This window comes from Martes martes, assembly GCF_963455335.1.
Source record: "Martes martes genome assembly, chromosome: X".
NCBI lineage: Eukaryota > Metazoa > Chordata > Mammalia > Carnivora > Mustelidae > Martes > Martes martes.
In genome coordinates, this window is record NC_137897.1 from 13332879 (window position 1) to 13350424 (window position 17546).

At 38.6% G+C, this 17546-nt stretch overlaps 1 protein-coding gene across 1 annotated transcript in view; it reads right to left on the bottom strand.

Annotated features, from left to right (window-relative positions):
* SCML2 (Scm polycomb group protein like 2) overlaps positions 1 to 17546 on the bottom strand; it is a 94409-nt gene that overhangs the window by 51439 nt on the left and 25424 nt on the right. Inside the window, exons 4-6 of the mRNA XM_080795387.1 lie at positions 16142 to 16212; positions 15048 to 15282; positions 10586 to 10674 (exon numbers count right to left, since the gene is read on the bottom strand). Coding sequence (XP_080651513.1) covers positions 10586 to 10674; positions 15048 to 15282; positions 16142 to 16212 — 395 coding nt within the window. The remainder of the gene's footprint in view (positions 1 to 10585; positions 10675 to 15047; positions 15283 to 16141; positions 16213 to 17546) is intronic.

A 17546-nucleotide genomic window follows, 5' to 3' on the forward strand; every position in this document is an offset into this window, starting at 1 on the left:
AAAGTCAATGCAATTATTATCCCCATTTTATAGATGATAAAACTGATGCACAATTGCCTACGAATATACCAGAAGTATCAGAGCTAGATTTTAAAAGAAGGCAGACAACTCCTTGGAACATCCTACCACATCACTTGCTTGGACAACTCCAAGTGATCCACTTCAAAGCCCAAGTCCCCTGGTCTCTTTAAGGCTTCCCTGGCCAGTTCCTGCCCACTCCTACAGCCCCTCAATGGAGGTGCTCTTGCCTTCAATTGCAAAACTACTCTTGAAATGTGTTTACTCCTCTGAGACTAAGGGATTCTCAAAAGAAAATATATCTTATTCATATTATTTCCAACAGAGTACTCAACAGTAAGATCTTTTCTCTAAAAAAATGAATTAACCAAGTAATCACCTGAAGAACAGTAAAGAAGCTTTCAACTAATTCTTTCACTAAGATAAAATTTAAAAATATATCTGGTAGGTTGATTCCCTTTTTAAATGTCCCCTTTAAACCCATCTCATTGTCCTGTACTTTCCCAGTGATACCCTTTATACCCTTGAAGTCTTAAAGTTCCTTAATTATAAGTCTTCAAACTCCTTTTAATTACATAATCTTGATTTGATTCTTAAAAAACACCCAAAAGTCAGCAGGGCAAAAGTCAGCTTGATTAAGAGCAAAGTTATTTGATAAATAAGTAGCTGGTAAGTAAGAAGCAGAATTACCGCCACTTCATGAAGGGGCTAAAGGTTAACTAACGGTTACTGCATAAGGAAGGAAAAAAGGGAGGTGAATTTAACAAAAGATAACTTTGGCAGTTGATAAACTCGTGCTGCACGTGCACAGAATGGAGGAAATATCCAAGGCACACATAAGGTTCCTAGGGTCTTACACTATCATATAACCAAATAAGAAAAAGACTTTCTGTAGCAAAGCGAACTAAACTCAAATGGCAATATACATTTTCTGCTACAAAACAGAATAAGACAGGAATGAGCAGGAAAGAGAATTTTAAGAGTCAAGCTATAATCTAAAAAGATAACCCAAATGCAACAGTATGTCATCAATGCCACTATTAGCTGACAGGTTAAAAAAAAACAAAAACAGAAATGATTATGGACAAAATGCAATTTATTCTCTAAGATTTTCATATTGTTTATTAATTCTTCTAAATTTCATGAATACTCTATCAAAGTTACTTACATCAGTATAGCCATACAAACAAATATTAACAGAGCTCTGGAAGAAAACCAATATTGATTTTTAAAAAATCAAAGGAACTGCTCCTTTTTCATAAATAAATGAAAGGGTTTTATCTCAAAACAAGCTATCTCCAGATTTAGATAACTGGCAAAATGGTTCCCTCTGCTGTCCACAAAAGGTAATGATATAAAGTTGCTTTTAAAAATGTTTTTAAAGAATATGGTTTGTCATCATCAGTTCTTGAATGACTTCCTAAACACAAAGATATAATTTGTAGGGGTGCCTAGCTTGCTCAGTCAGTAGAGAATGCAAATCCTGGTCTTGGGGTCTTGAGTTCAAGCCCAACGTTGAGCAGAGAGCTTACTTAAAAAAAAATGGGGGTGGGGGCGCCTCGGTGGCTCAGTTGGTTAAGCAACCGCCTTATGCTCAGGTTATGATCCTGGAGTCCTGGGATCGAGTCCCACATCCATCCGGCTCCCTGCTTGGCAGGGAGTCTGCTTCTCCTGCTGACCTCTCTCCTCTCTTGTTCTCTCTCAGATAGATAGATAAATAAATAAATAAGTAAACTATATATATATACACACATATGTAATTTGCAAAAGCAAGAGCTTAAAAAAAACAAGGGCTCATTCTTTTCACTGTGAGAAAAAAATTATTCTTTCTTAGAAGGTAGTAAAGAATGCTCTTTTAACTCCTCTTCTTGCCTACCTACATACAATATGGTTCTCCTTAAAGGCTATTTCTTCTCATATCCCACAGACTCTGAAGCTAGTGTGAGCATCATCTGCATTACCCCTTTGCCGCAATATTCTTACCCTTGTAACCTCATGGTTCCTTCTCTCCCTTCCTTCAAATCTTCATTCCAATGGCATCTTCTCAGCAAGAACTTCCTGGCCAACCTATCTAAAATGTCACCCTCCCTTTTCCTTAGCAGGTACAACCATCAAACATAATATAGACTTTATTTACTTTGCATGGTTTATTATGACTTTCCCCAGCTAGAAGGCAAGCTCCATAAGGACAGGAGCTCTTTTATTGTTTTGTTTATGGCTGTATTCCCAGAGTCTACTTCTGACCACAGACTTCTATCCTGAACTTCTATTTCCTTACTTTTTTAATCAACTACTTCTTTGATCTCATCAAAAATTTTAGTCCTTTAAACTTCATTTATTTATTCACAAATATGTACAAAGTGCCTACTAATGTCAAACACTACTGAAGGCTCCTAATAAACATTAAGTAGAGAAACAGACAGAAATCTCCCCCTTGTGGTATTCACATGCTAGTAAAGAGAAAGATGAGAAACACCATAACATAAGCGTATTTATTCTAAGTTAGAAATGACAAGTGCTATGCAAAAAAAAAAAACAAAGTAAAGCAGAGTAAGGGAGATCCAGAGAAAAGTGTAATGGAGGGGTTGTGTTAAACTTAAAATAGGGCGAGGAGCCTGGATGGCGCAGTCGGTTAAACGGGGCGAACTCTTGGTTTCAACTTAGATAGTGAGATTAAGCCCTGTGATGGACTCCATGCTCAGTGCAGGTTCTGCTTAAGGCTCCCTTTGCCAGCCCTTCCCACCCCACTCCACCCTCTGGCACACATTCTCCCTCTAATAAAATCTTTTAAAATAATAAAAAATAAATCTTTAAAAGAAAGACTTTTTTTTTTTTAGGATTTTATTTATTTATTTGAGAGAGAGAGAGAGGGTGGGGGAGCACATGAGTTGAGGGGAGGGCAGAAAGAGGGAGAAGCAGACTCCCTGTTCAGCAGGGAGCCTGATGTGGGGCTCCATCCCAGGACCCCGGGATCATGACCTGAGCCAAAGGCAGATGCTTAACCAATGGAGCCACCCAGGCACCCCACAAAGAAATACTTTAAATACGGTAATCAGAACAAGCCTCATACAGAAGATGACATGTGAGCAGAACCCTAAAGGAGATTATTAACCACGCAGTTACCTACAGGCAGAGAGAACAGCCAGCGCCAAGTCCCTAAAGCAGGAGATGTGTCCACATATTCAAAGGACAAGGAAGTGAGTGTGGCTACAATTTAGTATGCAAGTGGGAGAGCAGTAGGAAACAAAGTTAGAGAGATAATGAGGTGTCGTATGTAGAACCATGGAGGCCACTATAAGGACTCTGACTTTTATTTTGAGTAAAATGGTGAGCCCCCGGACAATTTTGAGCAAAGAAGTGATATAATTTCATTTATATTTTATTTTTTTTTAAGATTTTATTTATTTATTTGACAGACAGAGATCACAAGAAGGCAGAGAGGCAGGCAGAGAGAGAGGAAAGGAAGCAGGCTCCCTGCTGAGCAGAGAGCCCGATGTGGGGCTCGATCCCAGGACCCTGGGATCATGACCTGAGCCAAAGGCAGAAGCTTTAACCCAGTGAGCCACCCAGGCGCCCCTCATTTATATTTTAAAAGGAATATTCTGGTTACTGTGTTGATTACAAACTGTAAGCTTACAAATAAAGAGGTCAATGAGGAAGCTACTGAAGTAATCTAGGTGAGAGATAAAGGCAACTTATACCAGCTGATAGCAAGGGATATGTTAAAAAGTAGTTGGACTTTCAATATATTTTGAAGGTAAAGCCCATAGGATTTCCTTATGGACTAGATGTAGTGTGTGCAAGAAATAATCACCAAGGTTTTTGTCCCCAGCAATTGGAGTAATAGTTGCCACTCCTTGAGATGGAGAAGGCTGCAGGCGGAAGTTTGAGATGTCTGTTGGACATCCAAGTGGGGTTGTTGAGTGGATATTCAAGTCTGAGTTGGGAGCAAAGTCTGAACTGGAAATATGGATTTGAAAGTCATCTGCACATAAACTGTATTTAAAGCCAGAAACTAGATGAGATCACCAAGAAATTAATACAGATCAGAGTTTTTCAACCTTGGCACTATTGCTATTTGGAGTTAGAACATTCTGTTGTGGCAGCTGCTCTGTGCATTGTAGGATGTTTAGCAGTGTCCCTGGTCTCTACCCACTAGATGTAAGTAGCACCCCACATACACTCAGTTGTGATGAACAAAAATGTCCCCAGATATTGCCAAACGTCTCATGGGGGGCAAATCACCCCCCTTCCAGGTTAAGAACCACTGATAGAGATAAAAAAGTGAAGCGGACCAAACACTCTAACATTCTATAATACTTTTCCACATCCAGGTTACAGAACATCATGTCAACCCAAAATCAACTTATCCCACTGTCATTTTATTATCTCTAAACCTTAATTCAAGATCACCATGGGACGCCTGGGTGCCTCAGTCAGTTAAGTGTCTGACTCTTGATTTTGGTTCAGGTCATGATTTCAGAGTCATGAGATGAAGACCCGTATCAGACTCCACACTGAGCATGGAGTCTTCTTGACATTCTCTCTCTCCCTCTGCCCCTCCCCCTGCTCATGCTCCAAGTAATAAATAAGTAAGTAAATAAATAAATAAAATCTTTAAACAAAAAAAGATCGCCTACCACTTTACCTATTTATACTTAGTTGCTTAACACTACTGGAGTAAAGTCCCACATGTTTATTACATGTAGTACCATATATTTAGTGTTCATCCTTAGCTGAACCCTCCAAAATATTATCATTTTTTACATTAGGCCATTCCTTTTCTCTAGGCCATTCCTTTTCCCATCTCATATAGCTGCTGTTCCATTTACCATTCACTTTAAGACAAATTTTATGTATCCTCATTATATGTTTATTATTTTGCTAACTTTCTTCTCAACCAGAGAGTAAGTTCTCTACCACGGTGCTGGAACACAGTAGAAATTCAATCTATGTATGAATCCTTCCCTCCAGCCTTCGTCAGTTTCCTATTTCACAAAGTAAACTGAGGCTATCAGGAATGAACGTTATCTATATTCTGTCCCCACAACTACAGATTTAACTCTACCTGAGGACACTTTTCACCTGGTCTTTAGTTCTTGCTAATGTAACCAATAAACTTTCTACCCACCAAATAGTCAAGAATCAGCTTTCCTCTCAATTGACCTTTAGTAAGTACCTCATATAGCTACTCATATATCATAAAGCTGAGTGGGTATTTCTCAAGGTTCTAACCTTGACACTCCCCTCTTCTCCTAGGTATACTCTCTGGACTAGCTTATTCATTCTCAAGGCTTCCATCGTTACCATTTAAACTAAAAACTCCCATATCCACGTACACAAGCCAAACCTTGTTTTTAAGTTCTAAACACTTTACTTCCTACAGTCTGCTAGTAGTAATTCCTCCTCAAATTTCCCAGAGGTACCCTGACATGTCCAAAACAAAACCCATTCTCTCCCTCTATATGTATTCATCTTCCTATATTCTCCATCTTTCTTCATTTACCAAACAAGTATGTACCAGGACCTATGATAGATGCCGAGAATGCAAAGACAGTTAACTGTTCAAAAGGAACTCACAGTCTAGGAGGAGACAATGAAAATACTAATGTAATCCAATTCCTATAAAGATTGAGATATGCACAAGGTGCTAAAGAAGTATAAGAATACAAAGGGAGAATTAGGGAAGAGACACTGGAGGATTTAATGCCTAACTAGAATCTTAGCCCTAACCAGAGATAACCAGCTCTAAAAAGGAACATCGTATTGATAGGCTATCAGAAACAATTTAAAACATAAAATACAGGGGCGCATGGGTGGCTCAGTGGGTTAAAGCCTCTGCCTTCGGCTCAGGTCATGGTCCCAGCGTCCTGGGATCGAGCCCCGCATCGGGCTCTCTGTTCAGCAGGGAGCCTGCTTCCCTTCCTCTCTCTCTGCCTGCCTCTCTGCCTGCTTGTGATCTCTGTCTGTCAAATAAATAAATAAAATCTTAAAAAAAAAAAAACATAAAATACAAAGAAAGGAGTGGCCACCATAATCCAGATCATACAGTACCTTAAAGATAACAAACTTAAACTTCATCCTGAGTGCAACTGGTAACTTCAAGAGTTTTAAGCAAGAAATGATGTGGTTAAGGCTCCTATATTAGTTATTTCTGGTAGTTGTGTGGAAGGGTGAAGGTTAGAGGCAGTTATAAGGCTAGCTGAACTGTTCAGGCAACAGGAAAGGCTGCACAAGGGGCAGTGGTGGTAAGGTTAGAAAGAGACAGAAGAAAAAAATAATTAGGAAGCTAAGTGGGTGGGCCTTCCTAATTAAATGGCTATTCAGAGGCCAGGGTCAAGAAAGAGTGGTGATTTAAGATAGCTCTTGGCAAAGTTTCAAGCTTGGCTGAAAGGGCACCCACAAATCAATGAGTAAGAACAGAAATCCAACAGAAAAACAGGCAAAGGCTATAATCAAGTAATTCACAGAAAAACAAAAGGCCATTAAACACATTTTAAAAGCTCAGTTTCACTGGTAATTGGTAATTGGTTCAGCGTAAATGAGAGCAATGAGATACCATCCCCACCCACCCCAGTTTCCCCCAAAAAAGATAAACAAAATTTTTAAAGATGGATGATACTCGATGCTAGTGAAGGTGTGGGAATAGAAACATCTATACAATAATAGTGGAGCATAGCTTGAAACATCCTTTGGGGATGCAATTTAATAGTATATATCAACACTTAAAGCACATATTCCCTTTGAACCAATAATTCTACTTCTAAAAATGTAGCCTTCACACTTACTCAGAATGCTCTATACTACAGATGACTTAAACAAGAATATGGACACAACCTAAACATCCATCCTTAGGGACAGAGTAAACCAATTATGGTAATCTATACCACAGAATAGTAAAATACAACCTAAAACATATACAAAGCAAAATGGAAAGACTTCTAGAATAAACATATTTTATGGGTAAAAATAAATCACAGAACAATATTCACAATATATTCAAGTTTATGTTTAAAAAAATAAAAGCCCATATATGTTTGTGAGTGCACAGAAAAAAGTCTGAGAGAACACAAAGAAAACTTCTTTTTGGAGAGAAGAGGTTGGAAAGGAGGAAAAGATGGGATGGATAAAAAGACATGCATTCTTTAGTCTAGCTAAGTATGTATTTTGATATCCCCTCTCCAAACACGAATTACTTTCATAATTTTAAAAATGAAAGATATAATGTGTGTGACATGTGGCATGTAACTAGCTAATAGAGCAATCTGATAATAAGTAAAATAAGTCTGATGGCTTTTCTAAAGTCACAGCCCAAGCTAGTAGTGTTTAATAAAGACTACTACTAAACATCTCTCTTTTTGGTTACTTTTCTCACATATTCTTTACACACTGCCCAAAGGGCCTGTGTCCCTACTGGGAGGTGGTAGGGCTAACCCGCTTTCAGGCACTCTTACTACTCAAAGCAGCACTCAAAGTATTTTTCTTCGCAATGCAAGAATCATATTAATTGATGTTTTACATCCTTATGTCTTTAAGTTTCTCCAAAAGCTTTTAAAATCTTAGCCAAAGCAATCTTGAAAAAGAAGAACGAAGCTGGAAGTATCACAATCCCAGATTTCAAGATATACTACAAAGTTGTAATAATCAAAATAGTATGGTATGGGCACAAAAATAGACACATAGACCAATGGAACAGAGTCCAGAAATAAACCCACACTTACATGGTCAACTGATTTATAACAATGAGGAAAAGAGAGTCTCTTCAACAAATGGTGCTGGAAAACTTGGACAGCTACATGTGAAACAACAAAACTAGACCACTTTGTTAAACAAAAACAAACTTGAAATGGATTAAAAACCTAAATGTGGGGGTGCCTGGGCGGCTCAGTCGGTGAAGCATCTGCCTTTGGCTCAGGTCATGATCCCAGAGTCCGGGGATCAAGCCCCACGTCTGGCTCCCTGCTCAGCGAGGAGTCTGCTTCTCCCCCTGCCCCTGCCCCTGTTCATGCTCTCTTACTCTCAAGTAAGTAAATAAAATCTTAAAACAAAAACAAAAAACCTAAATGTGAGACCAGAAACCATAAAATTCTTAGAAGAAAATAAAAGCAGTAATTTCTTTGACACTGGCCATAGAAATATTTTTCTATGTGTTTCTGTTTTTCCATCTTTCTACTTTTTTATATGCCTCCTCCAACAAGGGAAACAAAAGCAAAATTAAACTACTGGGACTATACCAAAATAAAAAGCTTTTGCACTGCAAAGGAAACCATCAACAAAACAAAAAGGCAACTTACTGAATGGGAGAGGATATCTGCAAATGATTTATCTGATAAGGGGTTAATATTCAAAATATACAAAACATTTAATAGAACTCAACACCAAAAAAACAAATAATCTGATTAAAAAATGGGCAGAGGACCTGAATAGACATTTTTCCAAAGAAGACATCCAGATGGCCAAGAGACACATGAAAACATGCTCAACATCTCATCATCAGGGAAATGCAAACCAAAGCCACAGTGAGATACCACTTCACACCTGCCGGAATGGCTAAAGTCAAAAAGATACAAAATAACAAAGGTTGGTGAGGATATGGAGAAAAAGGAACTCTGGTGCACTGTTGGTGGGAATGCAAACTGGTGCAGCCACTGCGGAAAACAGTACGGAGTTTCCTCAAGAAATTAAAAATAGAATTACCCTATGATCCAGTAATTCCACTACTGGATATTTATGCAAAGGAAATGAAAACACTAATTTGATAAGATAAATGCACTTCTATATTTACTGCAGTATTATATACAATAGCCAAGATATGCAAGCAATCTAAGTATCCATCCATAAATGAATGGATAAAGATGTGGTACATATACATGTATATACAACGGAATATTAGCCATGAAAAAGAAAGAGATCTTGCCATTTGCAACAACATAGATGGAGCTAGAGTAAAATGCTAAGTGAAATAAGTCAGTCAGAGAAAGATAAATACCATATGATTTCACTCATGGGGAATTTAAGAAACAAAACAAAGAAAAAAGAGACAAACAAAAAAACAGACTCTTAAATAGAAAACAAACTGGTAGTTGCCAGAGGGAGGTGAGTGGGGAGAGGGGTAAAATAGTTAAAGGGGATTAAGAGTCCACTTACCTTGAGATAAGCACTGAGAAATGTACAGAATTGTTGAATCCTTTTTAAAGAAAAAACTACAATATTTACCATTCTTGACATGAATAACTGTAATAAAATTTAAGTGACTGAAAAAAGAATCAGGACAGAGGGTGAGAAAGAAATATTTTGACCCATAATTTAACTAAAACTTGGCTATTATTCACTGTTTCTTAACATAGTGTACTCTTTCAACATTTTCTCAAGAGCATAAACTATCTTTGGAATTTTCCCTCTTTGTTATATAACAAATATTTCCTTATAACAAATTCTTTCTGATGACTGGTTTTAACATTCTTTTACTTCTGAAACCAAATCTCTCTAAGTAACTTTCAAGTGGCTTTCTGGCCCATCATCATTTCTCCAAGGTCAAAGGATGACTAATACAGCGAAGTGAGGGGAAGCTTCACTTCTGAAGGTAAATAAAAAATAGCAATGAACATTTGCTTCCAGTAGAGCACTCCTTTCATATCTAAGGTGAAGAAAGTGGATACAAATTCATTTTGACTAGTGGGTGATTCTCATTGAGACTTTTTTATGACTTGCTGTTATGGGCTGAATTGTGTCCCCACCCCTGCCAAATTCATGTTTAAATCCTAACCCCAGTACCTCAGAATGTGATTTCATTCGGAGACAGGTCTTTAAAGAGGTAATTAAGTTAATATGAGGTCATTAGGGTGGGCCCTAATCCAATGACTGGTATCCTCATAAGAGGAGGAAAGGAGGACACAGACACACAGATCATGTGAAGACAGAAAGAGAAGACAGCCATTTACAAGTCAAGGAGAGAAGCCTCAAAAGAAACCAAGCCCGCTGATACCTTGATCTTGGACTTCTAGCATCCAGAGCTGTAAGAAAATAAATTTCTGTTGTTTAAGTCACTGTAATGAACGGAATGATGTCCTCCCAAATTCATAAATTGAAGCCCTAATCCCCAATGTCACTGTATTCAGAGATAGAACCTTTAAAGAGGTAACAAAGGTTAAGTGAGGTCGTATGGGTGGAGCCCTAACCCAAAAGGACTGGTGTCCTTATAAGAGGAAGAGAAACCAGAAATACCTCTCCTTCCCCACAGGCACAGAGAAGAGGCCGTGTGAGGACACAGCAAAAAGGTGGCCATCTATAAGCTGAGGAAAGAGGCCTCACTAGAAACCAGCCCTGATGGCACTTTGATTTTGGACTTCTAGCTCCCAGAATTGTGAAAAAAATAAATTTCTATTGTTTAAGCCACCCAGTCCACGGTACTTTGTTAGGGCAGCTCTAGCAGAGTAATACACGTGTCAATCCAGTAATTTAAAAAGAATTTTTTTTTCCATATCCAAGAAGATAAAACATTTAAGTGCCCCCATTAAAACAATAAAGCTACAGCCCAGGTGATGGAAGATTTTTATATCTTTCTTACCTCCTTAAAGATTGTTGCAGGTGCCATTTCAGATCCATTCAGTGTTCGTAAGAGGAACATTGGCCAAGATGATGCATTCATCTGATACCCTATTTTATAAAATAAATCAGTATGAAAAAGCCTCTCTGTGATATTAGAGCAAATTGGTATAAAAAATAGGTTTTGTTTACCATTCTTCTCCAGAGAATGACTTTCTTACTGAGAAACTAAGGAAATAACTAAGAGAAGCAGATGCACCCTCTGATCAGTTCCACTGTCCCCACTGCACTATTTGGCAACAATGCTACAGTAGGGGTAAAAACTCTCATTTGAGAGAAGCCACTAGCTAGAGTTCACCAACATACACATATGTACATTAGGAATGGGCCCCAATACTAGCGGTGAACCAAGCTAAAACCCACAAGAGCTTCCAGTCCCCACCAACAGCCACGCAAGCACAGCAAAGGCTGCAGACTTCCATCCCTTCTTTTTCCTTAGAGTCCCTGCCTTATTTCTTCTCAGAAAGACAGTTTTCTGTGAAACTCAGCAAATGTACACTTATGATGCATTTCACTGTATAAAAACCTCACCTCAAAATTTAAAAAAAAAAAACAAATACTGAACTCTAGTTAATGACATCCATGCTAAAGTATTTAGGAGAAATGTACTAACATCAATAACTTCCTCTGAAATACATGTAAAACTAAGATGAACTGATGAAACAATAGAAGGGCAGATAGGTAAGTAATAAAGCAAGCATGTAAAATAACAGTGGTAGAACCTAGGTAGTGGGTATGTGGATGTTCATTGTAAAATATTTTCACCTTTTCTGTATGTTTGAAATTTTTCATACAATATTGGGAAAGAAGATAGGTCTCACTTTAGCAATCTTTACAGATACTAAACAAGATCTTCTCTGAGAATTTGTCTCAGATGAAATCAAAATACACTCATTGGATGTCTTTTTTTCAAGATCTCATCAATTAATGGTGAATATCACAGCATCTGGCACATGCAACAGGGGGCAGAGGTCTGCTAGTTTTATTGCTTTCTGGGGGCAAACTGCTTCATACACCACTTGCCTACCCTGATGCCAGAATTAAAGAGAACTTGGCATGCATCCCTGACGGATACATGCATTGAGATACTGACGGATACATGCATTAAGATAGTGAGGCACCGGAATCACTGGCAATCGCTGGCACTGGGTCCAGTAGGATTAAACATGGAAAAAAGTTCAGACAAAAAGTCATCCTATAATAATCCTATACCAAAATCCCCTTAATCTGAGAGAAAAAAATGGGGGGAGAGGGGATTTATTATATGCTCCCTTATATCAGTATTATCAATGATATCTAATAAATAATCACCCACAACATGGATTTGCCACATTGTGGTTAGAATATTGCATAAGAATAATTCTCTGGTCCTTATGCCTTTCTCTTAACCCCCATCTTATCCTATTATGTCATGCAATCATCATCACTGCCATCATCATCATCTTAATTTGACATTTTTTTAAATTCTTTAGTTGCCTGAAGTCAAACATAGATGAAAAGGCCAAAAATAGATGAAAGTGCATATAAAAATTCAAACACAGATAAAACTAATCTATCATGTTAGGAAGTCTAGACAGTGGTACCTTTGGGAATGGGAGGTTTATGACTAGGGATCAGCAGGAGTGGGGCTTCTGGGGTGCTGATAATATCCTGTTTCTTGATGTGGGTTATGGTTATATGGATGTGTTCATTTATAATCTGTACACCCACAAATTACACATTTTTCTGTTTGCATGCTAAAACTTTTAAAAAAGCTTCTAAATAATAACCTTTAATGTTTAAATAACCTTTGAAAAAAGAAAACCAAGTAAGTTGTGTTATATTAAAATGGAAAATAAACTATTCAAAGCACCTAATGAGCAAATTGGCAAAAATTGTGTATTTTTAATATGTATTTTCAAAATACGTATTAATCATCATGCACTGCTAAGTATTTCATATTTTTAATTAAAAAACTCTAAAAGTAAAAAAAAAACCTCTGAAAGTAATTTGAAATAAGAATGATCATAAATCTGGCTATGTGTTTGAAATGTTGGCAATCACAACAGTTATACTTCCTTTAAACAAAATTAAAAAACATATTATCATTTGTAAAGAGAAATCAAATCCAACAGGGAAGCACTACACCTCAGGTTTACACTTCTATCTCGTACAGAATCTATATGATTTAAGAGCTATTTAAAATATAAATGATATGAAGAAAGAAAAGAAAGCAAAAGGCAGAAAATACACACACCCCAAACCACCTTCTTGGAATAACACATCTCTAATTAGTTATTTTTTAATATGTTAAACCAACTTAGGAATAATTAACAATTAGAGCAAGAAAAGTATAAAAATATATTGCTAAAAGAGTGGTAATTATTAATATCTTAAATTTTGGGATCTCAGGGTATTTTTAACTATAGTAGGAAACAAAAAGAAATCCATTCTCTCATTGTGCTTTACAACAGAGAATGTTCATTTTCAGCATTGTAAAGAAGAAACAAAAACTAATATATACCATTCACTCAAGACTACAGAAGTAATAGGGATGCTGGGTGGCTCAGTTGGTTAAGCATCTGCCTTTGGTTCCGGTCATGATCCCGATCCCAGAGTCCCAGAATCAAGCCCTACATTGCATGGGGCTCCCTGCTCAGCAGGGAGTCTGCTTCTCCTTCTGCCCCTCACACCGCCCTCATGCTCTTTCTCTCTCAAATAAATAAATAAAGTCTTTTTTAAAACAAGACTGTAGAAGTAATAAAGGAAATAATTTATTTTCTACAGAATATCAGAGGACATCTAAATATTTGGGGAGACCAGGCTTTTTAAAAAAAGAAAGATTTTATTTATTTGACAGAGAGAACACAAGCATGGGGAGCAGCAGGCTGAGGGAGAGGAAGAAGCAGGGAGAAGGAGAAACAGGCAGAGGGAGAGGGGCAAGGAGCCTGATGCAGGGCTCAATCCAGGAACCACTCCCCCTGACCCCAACACAATCCTGGCAATCATGACCTGAGTCAAAGGCAGACGCTTAACAGACTGAACCACCCAGGTGCCACCAGGCTTTTTTTTTTTTTTTCCAGATTTATTTATTTGGGGGGTAGTGCACGCGAGCACAGTGGGTAGGAGCAGAGGGAGAGGGCGAAAGAGTCTCAAGCAGACTCTGCGCTGGCAACAAAGCCCAACATAGGGCTCGATCTCACAACCCTGAGATGATGACCTGAGCCAAAACCAGCAGTTGTATGTTTAACCAACTGTGCCACACAGGCACCCCTGGAGTACATCTAAATAAATCTTAAGAGAGAACAAGGATGCCTGGATGGTACTGCTGGACTCTTGGTTTCCTCCCAGGTCGTGGTCTTGGGGTTGTGGGATCGGGCCCAGCGTCAGGCTCTGCACTGAACACTGAGTCTGCTAAAGTTTTTCTCCCTCTCTATCCCTCCCCACCTTGCACACGTGCGCTTTTTCTTTCTTTAAAATAAATAAATCTTTAAAAAATAAGTAAATATTAAGAGAAAACAATTTTGCCCAAAACTGGAGTCACATACTTTTTAGCTTTCAAAAACTTGGTCAAAATTGAGAGCTTTGTACTTAGAAACCTTTGCTATAACGTTCCATCAATCTCCTCCTTTTCAAAGATCCAAAGGTACTAATCCTGCCTCCTCTTACTATGATTTCTTCTCATTGCAGTTATAATGAAACTGCCAAGTTTGAAACTGGGGTCTGGATGTGGAATCCTACCTTTCCCCTGTTCCCCCACCCATGCTGAAAATGCTGAATGGGTCAAAAGACAATAATGAGGGAGGAAGTGACCCATAAACTTCTCCCCCAGAAGGGTTTCTGAATCTGCATGTGTGACCTGGTAGAGCTGCTTTTGACATGTCAAGTTTGAAGATAGCATATGTCTTGCCCTGGAGTGGAGAACCCTCAGCACACATATACCAAATGTGTATGTACATGAAACTCTGTAACATACGGTACTGAGCTGATCTCTCATACATTCTCCACAATAACCATCTATTTGCAAAAATGCCTAGAAGAGATTTCTAAAAGGCTACTTTGGGACATCCAGCTGGCTTGGTCCATAGAGCATGCAAATTGATCCTGGGGTCTTGAGTTCGAGTCCCACGCTAGGTATAAAGATTACTTAAAAATCCAATCTGGGGTGCGTGGGTGGCTCAGTTGGTTAAGCAGCTGACTCTCGATTTCAGCTCAGGTCCTGTTCTTGGGTCATGAGATCAAGCCCCACATGGGGCTCGGTGCTCAGTGCAGAGCTTCCTCCCCCTCTGCCCTTCCCCCTGCTCACACATACTCTCTCTCTCAAATAAATAATAGAATCTTAAAAAAAATAAAATCTTCAAAATAAATGAAGGGCCACTTGAAACTTTTTCTACTGAATATTACATTAGTAAGAATATGTTATTTTAAAAACTATTTATCCTTACCCAGTGGAGGCTGAAGTAAGTCCCCTTCCTTTTCACATGTCCCAATAGGCTGTATGTCTGGAGAATCGACAAGTCTCCAAAAATCATTTCTGTTGTCACTACCATCCAGTCTTAAACGTAGCCTGGCACCAGTAATTCCAATGACCGTGGCTATACATATTGAAGTCATATTGCGAGGGTCATGGGCTTCCAATTTCATACCAACTTTGAAGTCATTAGCTGGTGGAACCTTGGACTGTATATGTTACAGATATGTGTGTGCGTGTGTCTATACACACACGCGCACACACACACACACATACACACACAAATAAAATTTTGTTAAAATGCATCAACTGTAAGAAAAACAAACGGTCAGTTATGTTACCAGAATACCTGTGAAATGTTTTAAGTAACAGTCATAGCAGATGATGAGCAAAAGAACTATAAAGGTCAAGGAAAAGATCTCCAAACCCTCTCTTTTCATGGACATAAAAACACTGTCCGTTCTGATCTTATTCCTTTGCCCACTTCCAGGCAACCCAAATACAGCCTATAAAATGTACCTTGAGTAGCTTTCTAAAATAAGAACCTGATTAGGCCATTCCCCTTGAAATAAACCAACTGGCAGCTCACCACTGCCTAAGTCCAAGTCCTCAATACAGTTTAAGAGCCCCCACACCTTTAACCTTATTCCCACACTATCACCTCTACCCACTTTGTGCTTCATGCTATCCCTCAACACTCAGGTTCTTCTACACCTATGTGCCTTTGCTTTGGATGTTCTCTCTGCCTGGAATATCCTTCCCCTCATTCCAGCCATCTCAGATGTCACCTCTTCTGTGAGCACTCCCAGTATAGCGTTATCATACTTTTCATAATTAATTATTTACATGTCTGTCTTTCCCTCCAGATGGACAATCACGAAGGCTAAGTACACCAGACACAGTAAATTCTTAATGAATGGAATGCAAAGAAACCATCTGGCCCTTAAGTGGCACTACCACAATCCCATTATCTCCTCACACTGCTAGAACCTAACAATCACACAGACATCCCTCAACAAATTAACCGTTCACATTAATATATACAACATCTATAGAATTTTGGCATACCTGTCTGAAACACTCTGAAGGGGCACTCAAAGATCCAGTCTCTTTCAAGTAATTTTCCCAGTGGAAATCATCTGGAAAAAAAAAAACCACATATACAAAATAGAGGTTTTTTTAGTATATATAATATGTATACTAACTTTCAGGGGTAAAATGGGTCTTTAGTTCCTTATCTCTTTAAAAAAAAAAGACTTCCTGGGGCACCTGGGTGGCTCAGTGGGTTAAAGCCTCTGCCTTCAGCTCAGGTCATGATCCCAGGGTTCTGGGATCGAGCCCCACATCGGGCTCTCTGCTCAGCAGGGAGCCTGTTTCCTCCTCTCTCTCTGCCTGTCTCTCCGCCTACTTGCGATCTCTATCTGTCAAATAAATAAATAAAATCTTTAAAATAAAAAAATAAAAAATAAAAAAAGACTTCCTAAAGAGCAGATTCAAATTTCCTGATCTGCATTTAATTATCAGCATAGAAATAAAAAATAAGACAACTTTCCGATAATAATGGCTCTGATACAATTATACTCCACATCTTCTCCCTGTAATGAGGAATTAGCACAATGATTCTAAAAATGCAGACTCTAAGAACAACTAAAGAATTTTTTATAGAGTAATAGCAAATTCTACTCATCTGTCTCTAATATAAATTTACTCAAGACATGTGTGGGGCGCCTGGTGGTTCAGCCGTCAAGCATCTGCCTTCAGCTCAGGTCATGATCCCAGAGTCCTGGGATCAAGCCCTGCATCGGGCTCACTGCTCAGCGGGAAGCCTGCTTCTTCCTGACATTCTCCCTGCTTGTGTTCCCTCTCTCACTGTCTCTCTCTCTCTGTCAAATAAATAAATAAAATCTTTAAAAAAAAAAAAAGACGTGTGTATACTCAAGACCATTTTATCCCATTAATGTAAAGACACTTCTTTCTTTTTTCACGGAGAACTAAAGGTATTTAGGTATGGGGTCTAACAGAATCTTACCTCTGCAATGCTTTATGGAAAGAAAAAAATCTGGGAACCAGAGTTGCCTCTCAATTGACTTTTATTTATTTATTTTTAAAGATTTTATTTATTTATTTGACAGACAGCACAAGTAGGCAGAGAGGCAGGCAGAGAGAGAGGAGGAAGCAGGCTCCCTCCTGAGCAGAGAGCCCGATGCGGGGCTCGATCCCAGGACCCTGGGTTCATGAAAGGAGCCGAAGGCTGAGGCTTTAACCCACTGAGCCACCCAGGCGCCCCGAGATTGTTCCATTTAAAGAAAAATACTGGGTTTAATTCTGCTTGTAGATGATAAGAAGTGCTGAATGGCATGCAGAAGAATGTCAAGAATATGGGCTCTGAGGTTGAACCTGCCTTTTTCCAGTCTGGCTCTTCTTCTTACAAGCTATGTGACCTAAGAAAGTCATTTCAGTTTCTCAGCCTCAG